The 26,176-nt window shown below is 39.3% G+C and overlaps 1 protein-coding gene and 1 non-coding gene across 27 annotated transcripts in view; both read left to right on the top strand.

Moving 5' to 3' along the window:
* The window catches only part of LRMDA (leucine rich melanocyte differentiation associated), a 1,316,989-nt gene that overhangs the window by 925,344 nt on the left and 365,469 nt on the right, over nt 1-26,176 (top strand). The window contains exon 7 of one of the 26 annotated variants that reach the window (XM_081564492.1): nt 7,215-7,261. The exons of the other annotated variants lie outside the window; for them this stretch is intronic. Within the exon in view, the coding sequence (XP_081420618.1) occupies nt 7,215-7,228 (14 nt within the window). The 3' untranslated portion in view covers nt 7,229-7,261. The remainder of the gene's footprint in view (nt 1-7,214; nt 7,262-26,176) is intronic. 26 annotated transcript variants of the gene reach the window in all.
* On the top strand, nt 15,939-16,043 carry LOC145539996 (U6 spliceosomal RNA). The gene has a single exon (XR_014078133.1). It is a non-coding gene; the product is annotated as a U6 spliceosomal RNA (small nuclear RNA).

The following is a 26,176-nucleotide window of genomic DNA, read 5'->3' as shown; positions in this document are numbered from 1 at the left end:
GTAAAATGCTTTTTTAAAAAGATATATACACTAAAATGACATAGGACGCTTGAAAAATACTGGAATTTCAAAAAACCCCACAAAACCCCAAAAGCTGATACATGAAAATAATCCAGGAATAACAATGTTAATATCACAAAATGGGGCTGAAGACAATTATTGAAATGATGAAGAGGGATATTTTATATAAGAAGATATAATGGGAAGCTGTAACAATTGTGAATCTCAATGCATGTAACAACATGGTATTGAAATACATGAGGCAAAAACATCTAGAAATACTAGATAAAACTGACAATTACAATCACAGATGAAATCTTTAGTATATTTTCCATAGAAAATTACAAGTAATGGACAATAAACTACACAATATGTACATTTTATTAAACAGCAAACAAAATGAACATTCTTTATTAAAAAAATATGGAATAATCCCAAAAGCTATCCACAAATTGAGTCATAAATGAAACTGTAGGTCAGTCTCTTTTACAAATGTGTGTAAAAGAATCCTCAATGAGAAATCAACAATAAAATTTAATAATGTATTAAAAAAACTACTTATGACCAAGCAACATTTACCTCAAAATTAAAAGGATAGTTTACTATTAGAATGTATCAGTAAGGTTGTCATATTGGAATATTAAAAGGGAAAATAGATTACGTATGATCATGGTAATAGATGCAAAAGAAAGGGAAGGAAGGAAGAAAGCAAACAAAGAAGGAAGGAAGGAACGAAGGAAGGGAGAAACCTATTAATTTAATAACCATTTTGGCAAACATCTCTTAGCAAACAGGGAATAGATGATAATTTCCTCAACTTGTTAAACATTATCTCAGAAACCTACAGCAACCTGCAGAGAGAAGAATAAAGGACTGAAAATATTCTCATTAGAGTCTCTGAAGAGGCAGGTAAAGAATGTTCTATATTTTAAACGAGATTCTAGCCAAAGCGATAAGATATACTATAGCAGCAACAAAAGCAAAAGTGAGAGCAATAAAGATAGCAGTAAATACAGCATTGTTTGCAGCCAATATTATGATTTACATCAAGGATTAGCCAACTTTTTTTCTGTAAAAGACCAGATATTAAATATTTTAGGATTTGCAAAGCAGAAGATACTTGTCACAACTTAGTTTCACTTTTATAAAATATAACATGATAGAACTAAGGCCCATCATGTCTGCAACAGGAAAAAATATAAATGTGCTTGATTGATCTATTTAAAAGACTTTCAGGTTGGATCATAAAGAAAGATCCAATTCTCTATCTTATAGAGAGAAAAAGAAATAAATTAATTCAGAAAAGTTTAAAAAAAGGCTGGTACAGAAAGAAAGCGGTGGCTACAATCTAAATATCACAAGGTAGCATTCAAACATAAGCATCTTAAATGAGTCAGAGGAGTCATTTAGTGGCACAAGACTATAGTCTATTATGTTCACAGATTTTGCGGGTGAGGAATTCCAAGAGAGGACAACAGGAATGACTTCTCTCTGCTCTATAGTGTCTGGTACCTCATGGCAGGCTTGAAGTCTGGGAGCTGGAATCATCTGAAAACTCATGTACTCACTTGCTTGGCAGTTGATAATGACTGTCGACTGGGGCACCTAAGTTCTTTGTATGGTCTTCCTTTGTAGCCTAGTTAGGCCTTGGAGCACTTCTTTGTAGTGGTTAAGTTATAAGAGCAAAAGAAATTATGAGAGAGTAAGAGTCAGGCAAAAGCCATATCATCTTTTACAATCTGTGTCTTCGAAGTCATGTAGCATTATTTTAGCTACATTCTGTTCATCAAGATAGTCACAGAAAACCTGCTCAAGTTTAAGGGAAGAAAAAATAAATTCTGCCTCTTGATGGGGTGTGGCAAAATTCTAGAAGAGCATGTGGTACCCAAAATAGTGCTCTGACCACTTTGGTCAATTGTAGACTTCCACAGTAATATAATTGCTCATAAGCAAAATTTCAGTAAATTCCAGAGAAGAGGTAGTATAAAAATCTCAGGGCACAATGTATTAAAACTATAAATTAAATTAATAAGAAAATAAGATTATAAAAGCCCTTTCGTCCAGAAATTTTCTAACACTACTAAATCTGAAGTCAAAGTTAATATACAAACTCAAACTGTAGAATAACCAGAGAAATATGATGATGAAATCATTACCTATAAGAACCTATGAGATAGATCTAAGACCATTCTCAGTAGAAAACAGCTTTAAGTACATGTATTTTTGTAAAAAGGGTAAAAGTCTAAAAGATAAATTAAGCATCTGACAAACACTCAAGTAAGTAAACTGAAAGAAAGTGGGAGAAATGAATTTTTAAAGTTAATGAACAGTAAGAAATATGTAAATATGTAATAATACTGTAATAAACAGTATAATGAATAAAACAAAAGATAAATTTTAGAAGTCACTAAAATATTCAAGGAAAATAAATAGAATGCAAATATACATTTGCTTATATGTAGATAAAAAATTAAAAGCCACAAAAAGAATAGAAAATTAAAAGAATCATGAGAACTAACTCTGCTCAATCCTGTGCAAATGTCTGAAAATCTAGACCAACTGGAAATTTGCCAGAAATATATAATTCCCCAAAACTGACTCCAGAAGAGGTAGAAAATTGAAGCATATTGATTTCTAAATTAAATAAAATTTAATTAAATTTTTAAGGACCTATCACCACCCCCAAAAAAGCACCAAGTTTAGGTAATTTTACAGGGACATTTTATCAAACATTAGAAGATACTGAGTAGTGCTCTTTTAAGTATTTAACAACTGAGTGTGAACTCATACACATGCACACAAACAAAACACATACAAAACAAACACCTCTCCCTTCACATGTGTTGTTGTTGTTCAGTCACTAAGTCCTGTCCCACTCTTTGCGACCCTATGGATTGCAACACACCAGGTTTCCCTGTCCTTCACTACCTCCTGGAAGTTTGCTCAAACTCACGTCCCTTGAGTCAGTGATGCCATCCAGCCATCTTATCCTCTGTCACCCCCTTCTCCTTCTGCCCTCAATCTTTCCCAGGTTGTTGATCATCAGTTGTGTCTGACTCTTCGCAGAGTCAGACATGAACTGCAGCACACCAGGCTTCCCTGTCCTTCAACATCTCCAGGAGTTTGCTCAAATTCATGTCCATTGAGTCAGTGATGCCATCCAGCCATTTCATCCTTTGTCATCCCCTTCTTCTCCTGCCTTCAATCTTTCCCAGCATCAGAGTCTTTTCTAATGAGTCAGCTCTTTGCATCAGGTGGCCAATATATTGGAGCTTCAGCATCAGCATCAGTCCTCCAATGAGTATTCAGGGTTGATTTCCTTTAAGATTGACTGGTTTGACTCCTAGCAGTCCAAGGGACTCTCAAGAGTCTTCTCCAACACCACACTTTGAAAGGATCAGTTCTTCGGTGCTCAGCATTCTTTATGGGCCAACTCTTGCATCCATATATGATTACCAGAAAAACTATAGCTTTCACATATGGACCTTTGTCCACAAAATGATGTCTCTGCTTTTTAATATGCTTTCTAGGGTTATCATAGCTTTTCTTCCAAGGAGCAAGCATCTTTTAATTTTGTAGCTGAAGTCACTGGGGTTTTGAGCCCAAGAAAATAAAATCGGTCACTGTTCCCACTTTTTCTGTGTCTATCGCCATAAAGTAGTAGGACCAGATGCCATGTTCTTTGTTTATTGAATGTTGACTTTTAAGCCAGCTTTGTTACTCTCCTCTTTCACCCTCAATCAAGAGGCTCTTTAATTCCTCTTTGCTTTCTGCCTTTAGAGTGGTATCCATCTGCATATCTAAGGTTTGATGTTTCTCCTGGAAGTCTTGATTCCAGCTTGTGCTTCACGCAGCCTGACATTTCACATGATGTACTCGGCATAGAAGTGAAATAAGCAGGATAGCAGTATACAGCCTTCGCATACTCCTTTCTCAATTTGGAACCAGTCTGTTGTTTCATGTTCAGTTCTAACTGTTGCTCCTTGACCTGCATATAGGTTTCTCAGGAAGCAAGAAAGGTGGTCTGGTATTCCCATCTCTAAGAATTTTCCACAGTTTGTTATAAGTTCAGTTCAGTTCAGTCGCTCAGTCGTGTCCGACTCTTTGCGATCCCATGAACTGCAGCATGCCAAGCCTCCCTGTCCATCACCAACTCTCTGAGTCCACCCAAACCCATGTCCATCGAGCCAGCGATTGGGCACCTACTGACCTGGGGAGTTCATCTTTCAGTGTCCTATCTTTTTGCCTTTTCATACTGTTCATGGGGTTCTCAAAGCAAGAATACTGAAGTGGTTTGCCATGCCCTTCTCCAGTGGACCACATTCTGTCAGACCTCTCCACCATGCCCTGCCCGTCTTGGGTGGCCCCACATGGCATGGCTTAGTTTCATTGAGTTAGACAAGGCTGTGGTCGTTTGTTATGATCTACACAGTAAAAGGCTTTAGCGTAGTCAATGAAGTAGAAGTAGATGTTTTTCTGGAATTCCCTTGCTTTCTCTGTGATCTCTAGTTCATCTGCCTTTTCTAAATCCAGCATGTATATCTGAAAGTTGTCAGTTCACGTACTGTTGAAGTCTATCTTGAAGGATTTTGAGACTCACCTTGCTAGCATGTGAAATGAGTACAATTGTACAGTAGTTTGAACATTTTTTGACATTGCCGTTTTTGAGGATTAGAGTAAAAATTGACCTTTTCCAGTCCTGTGGTCACTGCTGAGTTTTCCAAATTTGCTGACATGTGGTCAACTGGAGAAGGGAATGTCAAACCACTCCACTATTCTTGCCTTTAGAACCCCACGAACAGTATGAAAAGACAAAAAGACGTGACACCAAAAGATGAGCCCCCTTGGTCAGTACATGTCCAATATGCTACTGGGGAAGAGCAAAGAAATAGTTTCAGAAAGAATGGAGAGACTGGGCCAAAGCAGAAATGACATTCAGTTGTGGATGTTTCTGGTGGTGAAATTTAAGTCCAGTGCTTTAAAGAACAATATTACGTAGGAACCTGGAGTGTTACATCCATAAATCAAGGTAAATTGGATATGGTCAGGCAGGAGATGGCAAGAGTGAACATTGACATTTTAGGAATCTGTGAGCTAAAATGAATGCTGCTGCTGCTGCTGCTGCTAAGTCGCTTCAGTCGTGTCCGACTCTGTGCAAGCCCATAGACGGCAGCCCACCAGGCTCCGCCGTCCCTGGGATTCTCCAGGCAAGAATACTGGAGTGGGTTGCCATTTCCTTCTCCAGTGCATGAAAGGGAAAAGTGAAAGTGAAGTCGCTCAGTCGTGTCTGACTCTTAGTGACCCCATGGACTGTAGCCTACCAGGCTCCTCCATCCATGGGATTTTCCCAATTTAATTCAAATGACCATTATATCTACTGCTATGGGCAAGAATCACTTAGAAGAAATGGAGTAGCCCTCACAGTCAACAAAAGAGGCCAGAATGCAGTACTTGAGTGCATTCTCAAAAACAACAGAGTGATCTAGGTTCATTTCCAAGGCAAACCATTCCCTGTCACAATAATCCAATTCTATGCCACAACGACTAATGCTGAAGAAGCTGAAGTTCATCAGTTCTGTGAAGACCTATAAGACCTTCTAGAGCTAACACTAAAAAAAAAAAAAAAAGAAAGAAAGAAAGATGTCCTTTTTCATCATAGAGGATTGGAATGCAAAAGTAGGAAGTCAAGAAATACCTGGGGTAACAGGTAAATTTGCCCTTGGAGTACAAAATGAAGCAGGGAAAAGTCCACCAGAGTTTTGCTTAGAGAAGGCACTGGTCATAGCAAACACCCTCTTCCAAAAACACAAGAGACAACTCTACACATGGACACCACTAGATGGTCAATACTGAAATCAGATTGACTGTATTCTTTGCAGCTGAAAATGGAGAAGCTCTATACAGTCAGCAAAAACAAGACCTGGAGCTGACTGTGGCTCAGATCATAAGCTCCTTATTGCAAAGTTCAGGGTTAAATTGAAGAAAGTAGGGAAAACCACTAGGCCATTCAGGTATGCCTCTATGTGTGTAGAGTGCCAGTTTCTGTGGCATGAATATTTCCACCATGACTGATTTTAAGCTGCATATGTGATGTTACTTAATGTGGACTTTGAAGAAATATACACAATCTGTTCTTGTGAGTCAGTGCAAGCTGGCTCCTACACACCACAGTGATGATTCTATTTAAACTGTTCCAGAGCATAGATAAATAAGTACTTCCAAATTATTTTTATAAAGAGCATAAAATCTTTATAGAAGAATTGATAAGAATTACAGAGAAAAATAATTGCTATTCATCTGGGTTATGAATATGGATGCAAAAAAGCCTAAATAAAATAATTATAAAAAAATCCAGCCACATAAACAGAAGAGTAAACTGTTATGGTCAATTAAGATATATTCTAAGTACACATTGAAGTTTCAATATTAGGATATCCATTCATTTATTTTATCTTTTTAATAGATCTAAAGAGGAAAGCCATAATTTTATAAGGTGAAAAAGAAGCAAAAATAGATATATATTTCCTAAAGATAATAAATTGCATCTATCTTGGTCCAAAAGCCAACATCAAACTTAATAGGTAAACATAAGAGGTATTCTCATTAAAGTAAGGATAAGATATCTGTGATCACCACTATTATTTAATATTTTCCTGGAAATAGTAGCCAATGCAATTGAACAAGAGAAAGAAACAATAAGCATGAGAATGGAAAGCATATGGCAAAACTGTCATGTTTATAGATGATTTTATTTGCTTTAACAGTTGGAAACGCAAGTGAACTGACTGAAGGACTAATGAGAGAATTCAGTGATAAAGTAAGATATAGTGCTAATATGGGCTTCACTGGTAGCTCAACTGGTAAAGAATCGACCTGCAGTGCAGAGACTCCAGTTAGATTCTTGGGTCAGGAAGATCTCCTGGAGAAGGGACAGGTTACCCACTCCAGTATTCTTGGGCTTCCCTGGTGGCTCAGATAGTAAAGAATCCACTTGCATTGTGGGAGACCTGGGTTTGATCCCTGGGTTGGAAAGATTCCCTGGAGGAGGGCATGGCAACCCACTTCAGTATTCTTACCTGGAGAATCCCCATGGACAGAGGAGCCTGGCAGGCTGCAATGCATGATGTCACAAAAGTGTTGGATATGACTAAGCAACTAAGCACAGCACAATGCTAATGTACGGAAATCACTGGCTTTTTTTTTTTTTTTTTAAGCTTCTACTTTCTGATGTTCCTATCAAGAATGGAATGGTTAATGTAAGGTAAATCATGATATTGAACATTATGAAAATATTTTTAAAAGTTGAGCAAAAATCAATATGAGTACAAAATATTTGTATACTGTGACAAAATTTATGTATTTAAAAGCACAAAATCATGCATACATATACTCAAGCACATACATGTGTATAAATGCATAGAAGCAGTTTTGGAAGGATGGACAAAAAACCTAGACAATAGTTATTTCAACAATCAGGGGACGATCCAAATTAGAATGCAAAAGAGTAGAAGGACCAAAAATCTAGCTTCTTCAGTATCTGAATTTTTATTAAAATGTGCTAGTGTTTTACTCATGTAAAATAATGAAATAAAATAATTTTAAAAGTAGTAATAATAAAAATTAAAATAATAAAGGATCCAAAGAAGATGGAAGCTTTGAGTAATTTGTTAACCATTTTGGAGACTGAAATTTTATTTCCCCAAGGCCAGTGATAAAGAAATAGTTTGTTTGAAAATGTTGCTTTTATTCAAATGTAAATAATCCAGTGTTGGGAATCCATTCTAAACTGTCTGTACTCTGCCAGTTTTGGAGAATGAGCTGTTCATATGAATTAAATATTCAGACAGAGAGATGTATAGAAAAAAATAAAGAGGTCTGTGCATCTTGCATAGCTTACTGATTACTGAGAATGGGAAGGGAAATGTCCACATTAAGAGCTCCTATTGAGTGATTTCTTTAAAGCCAAGGACTGTGTTGGTATTTCCTATGTGTTTATGATCTCATTTAATGATGGGAATGTCTCCTAAAGCTGGATATTATTCCCATTTTATATATGAGGAAATTGAAGCTTGGAGAGATACTGTGTAGTTTACCAAAGGTCCCAGTGTTAAGAAGTGTCCTTCATGAAATCTAAACCAGGTCTGCCCCTGAAGCCTGTGTTCTTTCTTCCGTTCCATGCTTCCCCCCAATAAAATACACTTAACAGAATAACCACACTGAATACATTTTAATCTGTGTCTTGATGGTTCAAGAAAGCACTTCTGACTATTATTATTAGGTTAGGGTTAGTATTTCAGACATCCTATGATGAGCATCAATTATCAGAGTAGTAGTGAAGCATGAAAATGATGGTTAATTAGAGATATCCAGTTGAAAGAAAGCAGAGCAATACTGCATTTACAGAATGTAGTGCTTTTAATACAGATAAAGAAAGACTCAACACAATCGCTGGGGTGATTTTTTCGTAGCCCCTTTGTTACTATGGACCTGTGTATTCTGAAGCTCTTTATCCCCTATATACTGATTTCATGTATACTATGTTCTGTCATTTTCAGCACTTGTGTTAGACCTTGTTTTGCTGTCTGTGGTTCTATAAATATTGTTTAGATACGTGATGCAATTTTCCCTCTGTTGAACTCTCATAGCGAAAGATCTGATCTCTGTAACCTGACCTAATGCAAGCAGAGTTTAAGTGTACTGCACCAACAGCTTCATAGATGACCCCTTTGGTTATAGATTATAAATGCCATTTAGAGAAAGCAGGAGATGGCTCCTGAGTGTCTAGTAAACTTCAACAACCACCTGAGAGATACCTCTGTGTGACTGCATAAAATGGAAATAAAGAATGGCAAATAACCCATTGACTATGCACTTTCTCACCCGCTGAGAGCAAAACGCAATCCAATGCAATTTTAGTACTTACATGCCTCTGGGGGAAATAGACTCCTAAAAATCACCAAGTGCAGCACTGGAAAAATTCCCTAAATTTGTGCTATGCTTGGTGTTATAAAACCCAAGGAACCTTAGACTTTCTCCTTGAGTAAAATGGACTGGTAATTTTGTTTTGTTATATTATCCACCAAGCATAATGATAATGGGTCATATGCAATTTAGGAAAAAATTAAGCCTAATAAGAAAAACCTCTAATAAATACTAACAGCATCTTATTGGTATTGTCGTTAGTCTAACCCTCCTATTAACATTTGTTTTTACATATTAAATGATCTGTAATATGTTGGAAATGAAGAGGGCAGTAAAAATTAAAATAAGCATTCTTAGATACATGGTACAAATGTTTGCATGTGTCTTCCTGCAGGCAGGTACTAGGAAGGATGGTCATAAAAGGGAGTGGTACCAGGATATAATCGGAGAGTCTTGATTTTAGGTGTGTTGAGCAGTAAAAACGCTCCATGTAGGGAGTGGACCTTATCATTAACCCAGAATGCAGCTCATTCAGTGAAAACCAGAATTCAGTCCTGAGAAAAGGATATGATTAATTATCCCCTCAAATCAGGCTTCTTCTGAGCTAGTGGAGGAGAGTGGAGGAGTGGAGAAGCTTAGGGAAGCTCCAATACACAAACAAAAGGGTTTGGGGAGGAGTCCCATATATTGTTAGTTATCCTTTACATACAATGTGGTAGGATGGGGTAGAACTAAGGGAGTGTTTTCAGGAACCCTTCCTTGTTAGATATGTTCCTCTCAAGCCTATGTAAGAACCTCCTAGGGAATGTCCATAAAGTAAAGATGTTTGAAATTGTTTCAGGGATTCTGATTCAGTGAGCCTGGGATGACACTCTGGCTTCTGTTATTATTAATGAGCTCTGATGACTCTTATATACACAGCAGTTGGAGGACCACTACGTTAAATGATACTGACAAGGAGTCTCTTTTCACAGGTACCCTCAGCCATGAGCTTTAAGATAGCAGGGACTGTTTCCAAACCCTGCTGACTAGGGTTATAGCAGTCTCAAGTACCTTCTCTTGTCAGGCCCTCAGTGGTTTCTGAGGACTAAGGAGCCTATAGAAGATTCAGTTATTATGAAGGATTTGCTGTGCAAGGCACTGTACTGTGTGCAGAAATGACAAGGGTACCTCTTTTCTTTTTTTTTTAAGGAACTTACAGTTTAGGTGGAGACAGCAGACAAAATGCAATGAAGTGTACAAGTGCTGTGAAACTGAGGCACACAAAGGGCTTGGTCATGAGATGCAGGGTGGCCTAAGTCATTGTAAGGCTTGAGCAAAGGACTGGCAGTGGATGTAGAGAAGAGGTCTTCACAGAAATGGTGCTGAGAAAGTTGAGCACGTGAGTGGTATCCACTAGCTATTCCTAAGGGGTGAGTGAGAGGGAAGAGTGTGAGCTGACTCCCAGTTTTTTGGCCTGAGTACTTTTGTGGAAGATGAAGCCATTTCTGAGGAAGGGCATTTGGGAGGAACAGATTCAAGGGAATGTGTCTGGTGTCGAAGGTGTCTGTGCCTGCAAACTTTTGCTGTTGTAAGTGTTTTAGGCTTTGGAGGCCGGATGGTCTTTGCAGTAACTACTCAGCTTTGTCTGCCATTGTAGAGTGAAAGTATTTGTAGGCAATATGTAAGGAAACAGGCATAGCTGTGTCCTAGTAAAACTGTGTTTACTAAAGTAAGTGACAGGACAGATTTGGCCCATGGACTGTAGCTTTAAGTGTGAATGGCAGATATAGACAGAGAGGTATTGACTCGTCTATATCTATGTACACAGTGTCTTTCTCTGTAGCCATAGTATCTCAGCTGTCCTTTACAAATGCTGCATTTCATGGTTATTTTGAACAAAGAATTTTCAAACTATCCAAAAATTGCTTAATGATTATAAAAAATCAAATTTGGAAGTGTAAATTAAAACTATAAGATATATTTTGTATTCACTGGCTCAGCAAAATTTAAACAGCCTGGCAATACCAACTGCTGTAAAGTTGTAGAGCAACAGAAACTCAAGTTATTTTTGTGGGAGTGTGAGTCAGTGTATCTGCTTTGCAAAACAATTTGTTATTATCTGGTGAATTTGAATATATGCAAACTCTTAAGATCCAACTATTCTACTCCCTACGTTCTAACCTAGGAAAAGCTACTGTACATGTTCAAATCAATGTGAACTATATGTATAGCATTTTCTGGAGTAGGAAAACAAAACAAAAACAGACAAGAAAACTGGAAACAGCCCAAATGGTTCATTAAGTTAAGTTGAGTAATACTCAGCATGGATGAATACACAAAATTGGGAGGAAAAAAACTCACTGAATGATACAGTGTACTGTCATTATATAAAGTTGAAAAATGCAAATTAAAACACTATTTTAAGAATCCTTATAGAAGTGGCAAAGCTATGAAGAAAACTACTGGAATTAAAAACTCAAATTCAGTTGCATTTACCATCAGTGGTAGGTAGAGACAAAGACAAAAACAACCCAAGAGATTTATTTGTCTCGAAACTTGGTGAGGAGTACACAGATATTTTTAAAGCTGTTGTTCTCAATACTTAACATATGTTTTTTCTCTTTATTTGTAATGGAGCAGGCATTGGATAATAATGAATAATGAGACAAAAGCAAACTCTTACTGACTTATCCATTTTATATTTTCAAGAGGTAATTAACTCAAGGTAATTCTTCCCTAAAAAACAAATGTTAGTTTGGGGGACTGACTTCATATCTGACTTGGTGTCTTTGCCAGTCATGTCGCCTTTCTCAGTGACCAACGGCCTGCTGGCCTCCAGTGTTCCGTCTGGGTAGAAGGCAGTGGGGGCCAGGGATAGCACGGAGGAGGCAGCAGTGTCAGGAGGCAAGCTCTTGTAACTCCTATAGGGTCATCTGAGTTCCCCATCTTAAGGAGAACAAGCATCATCTTTGGCAGAAGACACAATGTGGTCAGATTCCTCCCTGTCACTCAGCGAGTGATCCCACTGCTGCCTGTATATTATTCCAGTCGTCTGGGTTTACAGGGACACTGTGTAGTGGTTTTGTGGTGTGGAAGCTATTGCTACCTAATTTTTTTTCTTTCTTGAATATCACTTTGTAGTGTCATGATTACAAGGCTTGGAAGAAGATAAGCTCTCTGTCCATTCTGAGTATAAATGGGCACTTGAGATGAAACCACCTAGTTAATTTCCCCTTATTGCTGCAGGAGAATCTGAATCCAAACCACAACACAACCTAGCCCCTAAATCTCTGTTAAAAACCACCTTGGGTAGTCTGGCAAAAGCTTTATTTAAAGTCAGCAGAGAATTGTAAAGTCAAAAGTGAAAAATGGTGCAACAAGAAAGAATCATAAAAAAATACTAGATCAGTTAAATGTAGTCAAAGGCAATTTAGTGTGTTCTGGCACCAGTCCTTATTGATGCAAAGAATGTGATGTGTCAGGGGTCGGCAAGAACATGTAGGAAATGTGGAATGAAGGATGCAGCTCCAAGCTGGACTCTGGGACAGCCACACGGGCCACGCAGGCGGCCTTGCTCTTCCTTTGGACTAGGGATTTCAGGGAGAACATTCTAATTATCCAGTCTGGACATCTGTTCATTCCTTCTTAATGTTGTATGTATTTTAAAATTAGAATTTTTTCATTCATGGGGAATAAGCCAAGCCAGAGGCTGCATAAATTGAGTCAGGCCAAGAAGGTAGATATTCCTCATCAGTACTTTTTAGTATCCTAGTCTCTTTGGGGTTACCACTTTGACCTGCATTTCATATTCACATTCCAAGCTGTGATTATTTCTGTCTCATCTTCTCCAGCTCCTTTAGTCAGTATGAGCTGATCTGATTAGTAATAAGCATTTCTGTAGCTTCCACTTTATTTAGCTGCCATGCTTAGGTACTGTGCTAGGTCCTATATAGCATTATCTCACCAACCTCACTAAAACCCTGCACAGCAGCTCTTTGTATCATGCCAGTTTCACAGATGAGACCAACAAGGGCCGGGAGACTCAGAACTCTTTGGAGATTACTCACTGAGTAGCAGAAACAGGATTCACCAGGCCTGACTGCTCAGGGGTGTCATGCTAGAAGGATTGCTTCACTAACCTCATCTACAGTGGTACCTGGGGACCATATCTCTAGAGAATGTAGTTGCACTATAGAATAGTTTTAAGAATGAGACCAGTGTTTGAATCCTTACATAACCACTTACTGGCTTTGTGACCTTGGGCAAGATACTCTTTATCTCCCTCTCTGTAATATAGTTATAATAGTAATACCTACATTAGTAAGGTTGTTGTGAGGACCATGTGAGTTGATATAAATAGAATACTTTAAAGAGTTTCTGGCCCATTGTAAGTGCTATATACATGTATGCTATTATTGTGGCTGGTGACGCTTCTGTTATTAGTGTTATTGTTTTTGATATGTCTTCTGGAGACAGGGTGCCTTCACTGAGGGAAATGGGATTGGCTAAAGGGGAAGTGAAGGGTCAGCCCCGTGGCAGGTCCATCGGGGGGTGGATGTTGTTAGGCAAGGCACTCAGTACTATTCCAATCCTACCTTATGGGGGGCACATTCACTTTTGGTAGACCCTTTTCTCACAAATGAAGTGGTTTTGGAAGGTCAAATGAAGAAACTGGATTCTATGGGGGTTCCCCTCTTAGGTACTTGTATTAACACATTCAGAATCAGATTCTGGAGTCACCTGCTTTTCTTTCCCATCTACAGATTTACTCCAGGAGAAACGGGGAGTGGTTTGGAGACTTCCTTGGTTCTAACAGGTCTTATCAGAATCTCTGTTGTAGATTCAGGAGGAGTGATTGGTTTAATGTAAATGCTTTAGAGGATCTGAAAGAGATTACAGAAACCTATTCCAGAGGATAAAGGCAAGACAGGAGGGAACCATTAATCTCATGGACATTCAATTCCCTAAGAACTTTTTGGGGAGTGACCAGAAGCAAGCCAGACCATATGCTGTCCATTTGCAATCCTCCGAGCTCTGGACTTTTTTTTTTTTTTGACGGATCGAGGCCAATGCCGTTGCCTCATTTGGATGGTTCTTAAACTTGAAAAGGAACTGAAAGGTTGAGGCTTGCATGCAGAGTCGAAACAGATGATTTGACGAAAGTAGTCCTGACAAACACCAGGGCTCTCCAGATTGTCAGAAACAGTCTGATGATGACATGTTCGAAGCTTCCCAGACTGGCTTGCATTTTGGTAAATAGGAACAATCAGAGAAGACATAGTTATGCCGTGGAGAGATCTGAGATGTGGAGAGAACAAGTTAATTGTTCAGCTTCAACTGAGACCTTTCACTCAAGTCATTAATCACAGTGCACAGTCTGGTGCCCTGGCCCCGCAGTTCAGGGCTTTAGGCTGCTCTCGCGCGCTGCAGACCAAGGCTCATTCCAGGTGCTGGCTATTTGCGTTTCCCTCCAAGTGGGCTGATTTATGGACCCAGAGATGTTTCCTGGTTTTTCCAAATTCTGTTCCATTACTTTGTAATAAAGGGGACATGTGATTTCTGGTTTTGTGCAGATTCTCAGTTTTAACATCCCTAGTTCCAAAGATTTTTTCAATTAGTCTGTGGCCTGTCTTCAGTGGCGGAGAGGGTAGAAATGCTGTTCTGTGTTTTGAGTATCAAAATAAAGACTTTTAGAGACTCTCTTGTTTATTCCCTGCTTGGCTAGAGTTGAAGACACACAAGCCCTGCATGAGGCTTTGTTTCTGCATTCAACATCTCAACGCAGATTAAGTCTTGGGAAACCTTAGTGACAATAGCTCACCATAGCGATTGGCATTATCCCCATTCTACACCAACACATATGGTTCAGAGTATAATATCAAGCCTTCCATACTGGGGCCAGGTCTCTGATGACAGAGTAAGCCAATATTGAAGACTTCGCAAGAGAATCTGAGTGTCAGAAGAGGACACTTCAATATTGAGGCTAAACATGGCATTGCCGAGTGTTACCTGTTTGACTGAAAGATAAACCCAATCTGAACTGATAAGGGGCAACAGATCCCTTGGGAGTTTTCTCAAGTGGCAGAAATGTGTTGCAAGAGAGTAATTGGAAATTGATATTTGACATATCTCTGGGTTGCTTTTTATTCCTGGTAACACCAAAGGGTTTGGCCAAGAGTCAAGAGTGACTGATGCGCAAAATCCTGCAATCCACGGCTGAAATACAATCTCTTCTTTGTTGAAAGTAAGCAGCTGCTTTTTGACCCTTTGTTTCCTAACTAGCACATCAACTGTAGAGACTTATGGGCTTAGCTTGGTGAAATGAGCTACGAATATAACCAATCCTGCCTTTCAATTCTTCTCTGAAAGAAAGTCTTCACTGGCAGTGGAGAACTGTCCTTAAAATTCAACTCAATTTAATGGTCATTTTTCAGAGTCTTCTATGGGCTCTATATTGCATTGTGTGCCATGGGATGTACAAAATAAATACCAAATATAGCCTTTGCCGTTGAGGAACTTATAAGCTCCTGGGAAGGATGATGTGTTTATGAAACACATTTTCCATGGCAAGATAAGATATCACATGTGTGCCAAAGTGAGTGGAACCTGGAATAAGTACAAAAGGGAGTCAGAGAAAGAAGGGTAGGTAGACTAGAGTTGTCAGGCAAGACTTTATGGATGAGGTGGGACAAAGACATCAATATCCCAAACCCAGAACTCATCCTTAAAGAAACTGCAGGGAACATAGGATCGGGTTGCCAAGAGATTGTGGAGCCCCCTTTAAATGAAAGTAAATTTGTTCAATATGAGGATAGATAATTTAGTTCAATAAATATTTATTGAGTGCATGCTTTGTGCCAACAACTATATCTGATGAGGTAAGGGATGAATAATCCCTACACAGAACACACGTGGGTAATTCTCAGGTGCTACCTTCTCTTAACTGAGATTTTTAAATTTATGCTGGTCTGTGTGATTCCAAAACCTGTGATTTTTACCACTTACCATTCCATCTCTCAGAAAGATCTTCCCATGCTTGCTTCAACAATACATATAGTAAAATTGGAATGACACAGAAAAGATTATCATGGCTTTTGCCCAAGGATGATGCGCAAATTCTTGAAGCATTCTATATTTTAAAAAAATAGAAGATGAACTTACCCAATATATCTTTGGGTTGAGGAGCTGAGTCTAATTTTTTTGTGTAGTGGAGGAATGACACATCCAACTTCATAAGCTGTTTACAGTGTAAAGAATTGCATGAATGCTGATTGTGACAGGAAGGGACACTGAGTTAGCATTTGAGTAGCCCCAAATTACTGGGTTAGGGAGTATTTGGAATAGCATTTGAAAAGTCTGAACCTGGCCCACACTCATGATCATAAGCAGAGTCCAGGCTCTCTGAAGATCAAATTTTCTTGGAATTTCCATTATTCCCTTTGACAGCTGCTTTGGAAACCCAATTAGAAGGGTCTTCCATCATTAGCATTTGAGATAGTGTTGCACTGGGCTCTTTGGCTCTCATGAAGTCTGAACTTGGCTCTATGCAGATACAGTGGTAAAGCCACTGAAAATTCTGTCTGTAGTCTTATTTGCAAAATGAGGAAATCTATTATTTGTTCACTTAAAGTACAGGTGTAACTAGACAATTGCAGGTTGGTCTAGAAAGAAGAGAAGTCAGGATGACAATGGTGGTGGCAGTGGTGGTCGTCATAGACATGGTAATCATTATTCCAAATATCCACATAATTTTTAAATAATATAACCACAGAACACTAGTAAGCCCTGGAAAGAATCTAAGATATCAAGCATTGAGGCGCAGAGGTGTCAGAGTTTATTTAGCTAAGCAATACCAGAAGAGAACTAGAAAATCTCCCTTTCTAGCTAGCAATCATTCTCATACCACAGTGAGAGCCTGCTTTGTAACCCCTGCATTTCTACTACCCATGTGACTGCTTTGAAGCTCATTTAGATATCAAATTTAAATGGAATTCCCACAAAAAACTTTTTTTTTTAAATTTTGAGGGATTGGTGGAAGGAAATACTAGAAGAAATTTGAAAACACGCTTGATTCCTGTCATTTTCCTTAGTATTCAGTCACTCTCTTCATTTGAGAGGCTCATTCTGGCCCCCAAGTGTAGATACATACATACACATGTGCTCACTCACTCATCTGTATGCACGTGTATGTATTGATATGCATTCCTCTTCATCATCTGCAGTCATTTTACAAATAATGGCTTGTGTGTGTGTGTTTTATCATCTTATTTTTAAAATGAAAATGACAACTTCAAAATTCTTTGCAGAAATAGTTCTTTTATAGTAAAAAAAAAAAAAAAAAATCTAGTATGTAGGCCAGGGTCATCTTTGGGTCACAAAATTCCATAAGGGAGTTGGCATTGGGAGGGGATAAGCAGTGACTTTGGAATTTTTGTCCCTCCATTCTGGGCACATGCATCAAGTTGGTAACAAAGAAGTTAAGTTAGTGGAGAGCTAGTGAAATAGAGTCAAATGAGAAAGATAGAACAAGGTTGAGAGTCCAGAGTACTGGCAGGATGTAGAAGGAGACAGGGGGAGGTATGGATACCCTCCCCACCTCTTACAGCCTCTTTCTCGTCTGTGAGGTCCTCACTGTGCTGGGGGTGGGGTTGAGAGTACAAAAGAAGCTGAGACTTTTGAGTTGAAACTTTTGTTTTTGAGGAAGCTGTCTTGGGAACTTTCTTCTTGAATAGAACCAAAGGGGTTTTGTAGAGCTAGGGACATCAGAGTGGGACTCAGAGTACAGGGGATAGACCATTCAAAACCTGATCGAGGTCCTGAGTTTAAGGATGAAAAAAGTACTACAGGCTTTCTGTAAACCAAGGGAGCAAGGCAGCAGGATCAAAATCTGGCACAGGCTCTACTCACCACACCCTGGCTGTAGGTACATCTACTCAGCAGGATGGCTTATTTGAAATCATCCAAAGCACTGTCTAGAACAGCATTGCCCCCACAGATATGGAACTTTTAACCTTTCTTCTGCGTTGTTCAGGCCTGTGAGGAAAGCACCCTTAATGTTCTTTCCCTGGACTAGCTGAGCATGGACAGTGAGGAAGCCCAGTGGCTCCCTGAGCAGACTGGCTGCAGAAACCAGCCTCTGTGGTGGCAGAAGAGGTGTAAAATGTAAATGATCAGAGGGTCCTCTATTTCACCCTTCTGAGGTGGTAGCCACAATGCCTAGGGTGTGGAGACCCACATTTCCAGAGTTTCCCACCTCCATCTCCTGTAGGAAGGTTACAAGTAAGTCTGGCCTTAGTGGTCCGTTATTTCCCTGTCTATAAACATCATATCATGATTATTGTACACATCCTTGTGCTAGGTGTCCTGAGGTGTGAGACCTCAGTCGACTTTGGGAAACTTAGAGGCCATTGTGGAAATAGGAAAGACAAGCACAATCATGCCATTATTTGAAGTGTGTGCAGAGCCTGCCTGATAACAGCTAGGGGGCTTTGACAAATCAGAGACTACCATCACATATGGGAGCACCTTTACCTCAGTAGCTGTTTCTTCTTATTGAAGAGTGAGAACAGTGAAAGGCCTAAAGCAAGCTGGAAGCAAATCCGTAGACTTGGTTCATTTTACGACCACAATGCTTGGTGGGATTATCAGTAAAAGCTCTGGCAGTCCTCATGGGAGAAATGCCAGATATAAAGCAACTGAATGTCCATTCACCTCTTTTAAGTTCTTTCAGAAATAACTTGATCTACAAAAGAATATGGAATCATAATTGTCAACCAAGATGTCATTGTCACTTTAGGATGTCCAGAAACAAAGGGATATTATATCCTTTGTTCTTAGAGCACTACAGATGCCAAATTATGCACAGGGTTCCCTCATGGCATTGAGTGTGTGTGAGCCTAGAGGCAACTGAACACTGATTTCAGAAAGTTATTGCCTCTGGTGGTGTTCTCACCTGAATATCTCCCTGGAAAAGTGGGAGGAAGCATGGCCCTCCTAGCCCTGCTGCATTGTGATGGAGCAGTAGACGGCAAGGCATCGAAGCCCTAGAAATGGTAGGGGGTTTGGAGTAAACTCTTCTCAGCCTCCATCTAAGGAGCTTGACAAGGGTACCACTAAAGGGTATGAGAAATAATTCCAAACTTTTGGTTTTGCCTGTGCATCAACATATACCAACAGGTGCTTGATTCAAAACATGAATGTTTGATTAATACAATATCAGGCATCTGGAACAGAGAACAGTGGAATTTGGGGCTTGAGTAGGACTTAAATGTCTTTCATTTTAACCACAGCAGTCTAGATGCACATAGTAGGCACTGGAAATGTTTGTTGATTAGATTTTCTTTGATTGGAATTACATGGTTGCTTGATTTTGAGTCCAGATGTTTGGCATCCAGCCAGAGTTTTGTGCTCGGCATCTGTCATCAACCTCCCACCGCAGAGATGGTTGGCTAGGGGCAGCATTCCTCCCATCCCCAGGGTGAGGTCTCATTTTGCTTCTTTCAGTTCCTGCACACTGGCTCATGTGACCAGGGGCCACAGTGTGTTAGTTGCTTAGTTGTGTCTAACTCTTTGCGATCCCATGGACTGTGGCCTGCTAGGCTCATCTGTCCATGGAATTCTCCAGGCAAGAATACTGGAGTGGGTTGCCATTTCCTTCTCCAGGGGATCTTCCCAACCCAGGGATTGAACCTGGGTCTCCTACATTGCAGGCAGAGGCTTTATGGTCTGAGCCACCGGGGAAGCCATGGGCCACAGAAAATGTGGCAAATGACCTGTGGAGCTGGCTAGCTGTAGAAGTTGTCCTCCACACCCTCATTCCCCTAGAGCCATACTGGTTGTATTTTATGAGAAAAAACATTGGCATCTCAGCTAACAGACCACAACAGTGCTGGTGATAAGGACTTGTGCAATCATGTATTCATCCATCCCATTGGTCATTGCAAAACTGTTGAGGACAGGTCCATTGGTTCCCAGCACTGACCAGGAAGCTGAGGAGGAAATATGAGAAGACCCATGGAAGGGAAAGTGGAAGTTTAAAAGGTTAGAGGGGATGTAGGACCTTCAGTAACTCCTAGGGAACAGTGACAGGACAGGTGGTTCCATCAGTGCTGATGGCACAGGCAGCAGAGGGGAAGGATGCCATATGGCAGAGTGGATACATATGCATTAGAGCTGAGTCTGCACTTCATATCTGCCTTGCAACTCCAGCATGTGACTTTAAGCTCAGGCCTCAATTCCTTGTCTTGTAAACAAAGAGAATGTCCCAGGATATTCTTCAGATCCTTCTGTGACACTTTGACCAGGAATTTTGAGATCATTTTCCCATAATTTAAGATCCCCCCAAACCTAGAACTTACTGCTTTCATAGCTAACAGATAGACTCCTAATGCACTAAGGAACCTGGGAATGAAAAGTCGTGAAAGAAGGTTTAGACTGTGCACTGATGTCCAACAGAGGATCAAATGGTTGGATGGCATCACCGACTCAATGGACATGAGTTTGAGCAAACTTTGGGAAATGGTGAAGGACAGGGAAGTCTGGCATGCTTCAGTCCATAGGGTCACAAAGAGTTGGACACAACTGAGCAACTGAACAACAACAATTACGGATGTCTTGGTTAAAAGACAGTAGCAGTTGGAGGTCTGTGAGGATCCATTTTGGATAAAAATACAAAGGTTTGCTATGATGGGAATGGAGCTCTAATTCAAAGTAAGACATGGATCACATCCTTGGTTCAGTTATTTATCTCAGGACCAAGAGCATCTTGTTGCCCTTGAGTTGGTCCACAAACTGCCTTGGTTCATCTTTGTTGGTATGACAACCTTGTGAGTAGGTTCCAGAAGGCGTCTGCTGCCAGTGTTAAAGATGGCACCCAAGAAACAGGGGCTATATTTTTGTGGGTAGTTGAGAAATGAGAGATAGGATAATCTGGATTTGAACCCAGTGTAGGAAATAGTGTACATACAAGTTATACTCCTGTCTAGCTGAAAGACAAATTCATTACCCAGGTGGTTTCCAGTCTCTTTCAACTCCATGAAGTGAGGTCAAGTGTGTTACCTATACAAAGGACAAAATGCAAACGTCTTTAGAAACCTCTCATTTGTGTATAGTACTGTATTGCTTTCTGAGAGGTTTATGACAGTTATGAACCAACTTGATCATTCCCCACAATAATGCTATGAGGTCAGTAATTATATTCCTAAATGACAAGAGGAAACTGAGGTCTGAGTATATTGATAGGGTTAGCTGTTTCTCAAAGGACAGTTTTGATGGATGCTGGAAAAAGTCCTACCCTGAAGCTGTTTGAACCTTCTCTCCACAGTTGAACTTATTCTATAGTTTAAAATATACCTGATTCTGTGTACTTCTTTTTAAAATACAGGAACCCCTGGGAAAAAAGTCATATCAGGCTTACTGACACTTAAGTGGTTGCCAGAATTTGTGTTTTTTTTTTTTTTAACAATCATTTTCATCTAACATAATTGAGCACAGCATACTAGATTGTCAAATTTAGGTTAAGTGCAAGAGGATCGGGACAGATTTGGGTTTAGAGAGTTTGTTTGGAGCAACCATCCTAAAGCAGGCATAACAATGAGGACCTTGGGACTCCAGTTCTGAATGAGGAGAGTCCCTAAGTAGGGAATAGTGATGCAAGGTGTGAATCAAAGGAGATATTGAAATCAGAGTAACTATTCATATTTCCGGCTTTGGTTAGTCTCTCCGGGTTGGACCCATCCCTAGTGAGCAGGGTGGGATTGTGATGGATGGGGTCAAACCCATCTGCAATTACTGGCCAAGTACCTGGCTGTGGGCATTGGTCCATTTCATATGCTCTCGTATTCTGCTAACTACTTAAGGCGGAAAAAATCATTCCCCTGTTTGAGTCCAATATGTGCCAGTTGAAACTGAAATCTTCATCCTGAGCAAATGTACCAGAGAACACTCTATAAACTTAATGAGGGAGATGAAGAGATATGTGCCAGAAACCTAGAAAATTTAGCACTGATGAGGTTATGACTATTATATGTTTAGTTAAATTGTTGACACTGACAGGACGTGGCTGAGGGAATCTACCATCCGTTTTCTTCTTGTATCAGTGATAATGGTTCCTTGGTGTGCTCTTCCCAGTTAACAAAAATACTCTGCCAAAGTTAAATGCAGGGAGAAGTGACACAAGAAATACTTTTATTATCTCTGCTCTTCTGGGAGTTCCCTCCAGGCACATTATTTAAAGCAGGACTTCTTCTGACTGGCAAATGGGTTTGGAGGGAGGGACTCACAGGTTCAGAGGTGAATGTAGAGGGTCCTGAGAGGTGGGAGCCTCCGAATCCTGTGCTTGCATATGTGCCCCAGCAAACCCATCTGGCAGAGTGCTGTGCTCATCTTCCCCAGATCCCTCTTCTACCTTTCACATTTTCCCCTCCCCTCAAAAACAGGGAAAGGTTCTCCTTTGCCTAGTGAATAAAATCTCAACTCCTTTAAGTGGCAGTGAAGGCATAAATGTGATCACAATTTTTGTAAACTGCAAAGTGCTGTATAAATATTAGCTATTTGAAGAGGAATCAGGGAGTGGTAGAAAAAAGTATTGAATCTGGAGTCAGGACACTTTGGTTTGAGTCTTGTGCTAGTTGGGTGACCTTGGACAGGTCACTTAAACTCTCTGAAGCTCAGTTCCTTTATAAGACAAGATAATTGTGATAGTTAAATTAATTGAAAGTGACATAGTAATTAGCAAAGAGTGGACACTCAATACCTATTAATGAAGACATGGTAACTGAAGGCAATTTAGTCCAACTCTTGAGAACACTGGCTGTGGAGACATGAATTACTTATTTTCCTGTGTCTCTTATTCCCTGCCTATAAAATGGGATAAGATGGAAGAGACAAATGAATTAATACATATCTGGATCTTTCAACAGTGTCTGGGCCATAGTAGTCCTTCTGTAAGTAATGAGGCTCCTATTACTGCTGTGGTTACTTGTATTATTCAAGGACCTGTTCTGGCCTTATCTTTCCAGCTTTATTTGTTTTTCAGTAGAGAGAGCTTCTCCACCAGGTCATAACATCCTTAGGATGGAGACTGATTCTTACCTTTAACTGGTGTGGAATTTACTCAGTACCTGAAAAATACTCAATCATTTTGTTGTTTAAAAAATAAATGTACAAATATATGCTTGCTATGTCTACACAGCATTGTATTGGAGGTTTTAGCTGGTGCAGTAAGGCAAGAAAACAAGAAAGAAAAAAAAATCTAGACTGGAAAGGAATAAACAAAGCTCTCTTCATTCACAAATGATCATGTAATAGGATCTATAAAAAGCCACCAGAAGTAATAAGTGAATTTAGCAAGGTTGCAGGATATAAGATCAATATAAGAATCAATTTGTTTTTAGTTGCTTATCCTTAGTATTGTCACAACTAGACCAATTAACTGGAGCACAGAATGAGTAGAGGGCAGTGATGGTAAATAAAATTAGAAAGGCAGGTTGAAACTCAGTTTGATGACATAAATTGATGACATAAATTAATTTGGAATGCTTTTGCTCAAGCTTTTTGTCCATCTGTCCCCTACCTTCCTTCCTACCTTGTCTTTCTTTCCTCTTTCCTTTGTTTGATTTTTTTTTTCTTCCTTTCCCCTTTTCTCTTCCTTATTAGTTTGTTGACATAAACAACTTTTCTCTGTGAAAAAAATGTAGAATTTTGTTTCTTAAAAACAAAGTGTGTTTTTTTTTTTTTTTTTTTAATTCCTTGGATTAAATTAACAAAATGAGCATAGCTAAGTTGCTTTGAACTTTCAGGGATCATTCTGTGAAAAGAGTTCCCAAAGACAGGGATGTAATATTGGTACATGGACCCTGGAACAGCAGGTATCTGGATTCAAGTTCTTTCTGTTAACAAGATCTGTGACTTTGGCAAGATCCCTTCAGCTTTTTGAGGCTCAGTTAGCTTGTTTTTAAGAAGGAGTAATGGTTACATGACCTCTTTCTTTATAGGGTTCTGGATAGCTCATTTCAACAACACTTTTTGAGTTCCTAAGAATTGGACCATAACGTGGAGATGCAGATTCTTTCCCTTTTTAAGGAACATTTAGTGAAGATATGTGTGAAAATAACTTCAATGTCATGAAATAGGCTGTTAAAGTTGTATAAGGAGAAACATGGGAGGTGCAAAGAAGGGGTTAATTAGCTGTGCTTGTGGAGTAGGGGACCATTTCGCTGCGTTGATATCTATACGTAACCTCAAAGTTTAAGTGGAATTTTTAACAGTTAGAGAAAGGGGCAACTTCAATACAAATATAATCTTACATTTGCTTAGCACTTTATTCTTTTGCTTGACATAAATTAGAGTGGGGTAAAAACTGTAATTTAAAACTATAAGGGATTATTATTGCTATCCAGGGGCAGTTGTTATTACTTTAAATTGTTCTTTTGGTAAGGCTGGGGAAATTTTGACCTTAAATTGCAGCAACTTAACAAAGTTTGTTTACATAAAAATTCCCAGGGAACTTTTTCATGTTGGAGGAACCAGAAGTCTTAAGAACTTAGCTTCTACTGAGACAAAGGCAAAGTAGAGTGACAAAGATTAGGAGAAGGCCATTGGAAAGAAGAAAAGTCTTTGTAAAATGATGGCCCATTTTATAATTATGGCACAAATAGCTAAGTAAAACTATTAAAATATAGAAAGCTAGATGTTTCAACACTAGTACAACATTAACCCAAAGGACTCAATCTTTGTAAAATGTTGCAACCTGAGAATTTTCCCTTTGCAATCCTGATAAAACATGTGGCACTGCCCCTAGGAGAGAATTGGGGTCACAGCTCTGGGTTAAATTACTCAGTTCTACAGATCCTTGCCTTGGTCCAACATGCCATCTATGCAATGTTGAATGTTTGACAAAGTATTGAAGATTATTTGGAAATATAGATAGGAACAGTATTTGGAGGTTTGCAGAAGAGGTGGAAGTGGAGCCAAGAATGTAGCTCTAATTTAGGGTGAGGAACAACAATGAGGTCTCATAAAAATAAATAACCATGATGTTAAATAGACTACAGATCATTTGCACCTTGAGGCTTCTCTTAGATTTTGTGCCAGTTGAAAAAAGAAAAGAGAAAAAAGTGATAATTGGCCTTGTGCTTTGTGGCCAGAAGACACAATATTTTGTTTTAAGTAATCAAGAGTTGGACACGACTGAGCAACTAAACTGAATCAAAAAGAATCCCTCCCCAATTGTTAATATTTAAAGGAAGAAAAACAAAATCCGTCAAACTACCTAGAGTAGCCATCCTTGATTTGGAAAAAGACTTTAAGCAACTCTGCCTAGAGTCATACTGTTTTATACTACTCTTGACTTTATTTTAAAGCTGATGTTGCTATCTAGAAATCCTAACAGGTGTAAGTATTTCGGTTTTATTCACTGAGAAGTCATTTCCAGTCACATTGGAGAAATGGATTCTAGTGTTTGCCAGTAACCACTCCTCCTGTCCTTTAAAGAAAATAGCGTGTGTATTGGAAAAAGCACTGAATAAGAAGTCTGGATGACAAGAGTTCTAAAAGTTGCATTTGCTAGTGCCTGAGTTTTAGACTTTAGATAAGTCAAGTCACAGATGTGATCCTCAGTTTTTTCTCCTGTAAAACAGGAACAGTCATACCTACCCAGCTACCTTGTAGAGTTGTGAGTGTCAGTTGAGAAGTTGGACATGGAAATATCATGCAAATGCAAGCGAGTGTAGGTTGCTCCTCCTTGCAGTGGGCCTCTGAGACAGAATGACAGCATGGGCCTCAGGGACTATATATGAAGCCATTGGTACTTTAAAAAAAATATTTTATTGGAGGATAATTACAATATTGTGATTTTTTTTCCATAAATAAACATGAATCGGCCATGGGTATACATGTGTTCCCTCTATCCTGAACTCCCCTCCCACCTCCCTCCCCACCCTGTCCCGCTAGGTTATTACAGAGCACCAACTTTGGGTGCCCTGCTTCAGGTATCAAACTTGCACTGGTTATCTATTTTACATATGATAATCTATATGTTTGGTACTTTTAGCAAAAGTGTTAGCTTAGTTTAGTAGTATATGCGAGGACACAGCATGGCTTTATTATTTTTCTTGTAACCGCCCCTGTGTATTCGCTCTGTAGGACTAAATCTTCCTCTGCCTCTGAATAAAATCCCAGTTGGTGCCCCAAACTTGCTGCTCACTCTTGGAAAACAAATCCTCTGTTTACTGATATTGAAATACTCTGGATCTAGTTATAAATATCACAGCTC

Source organism: Giraffa tippelskirchi, chromosome 2 (assembly GCF_054371585.1).
Source record: "Giraffa tippelskirchi isolate mGirTip1 chromosome 2, T2T-mGirTip1v1.2.pri, whole genome shotgun sequence".
Classification (NCBI taxonomy): domain Eukaryota; kingdom Metazoa; phylum Chordata; class Mammalia; order Artiodactyla; family Giraffidae; genus Giraffa; species Giraffa tippelskirchi.
This window is presented reverse-complemented; position numbering and strand designations above follow the sequence as displayed.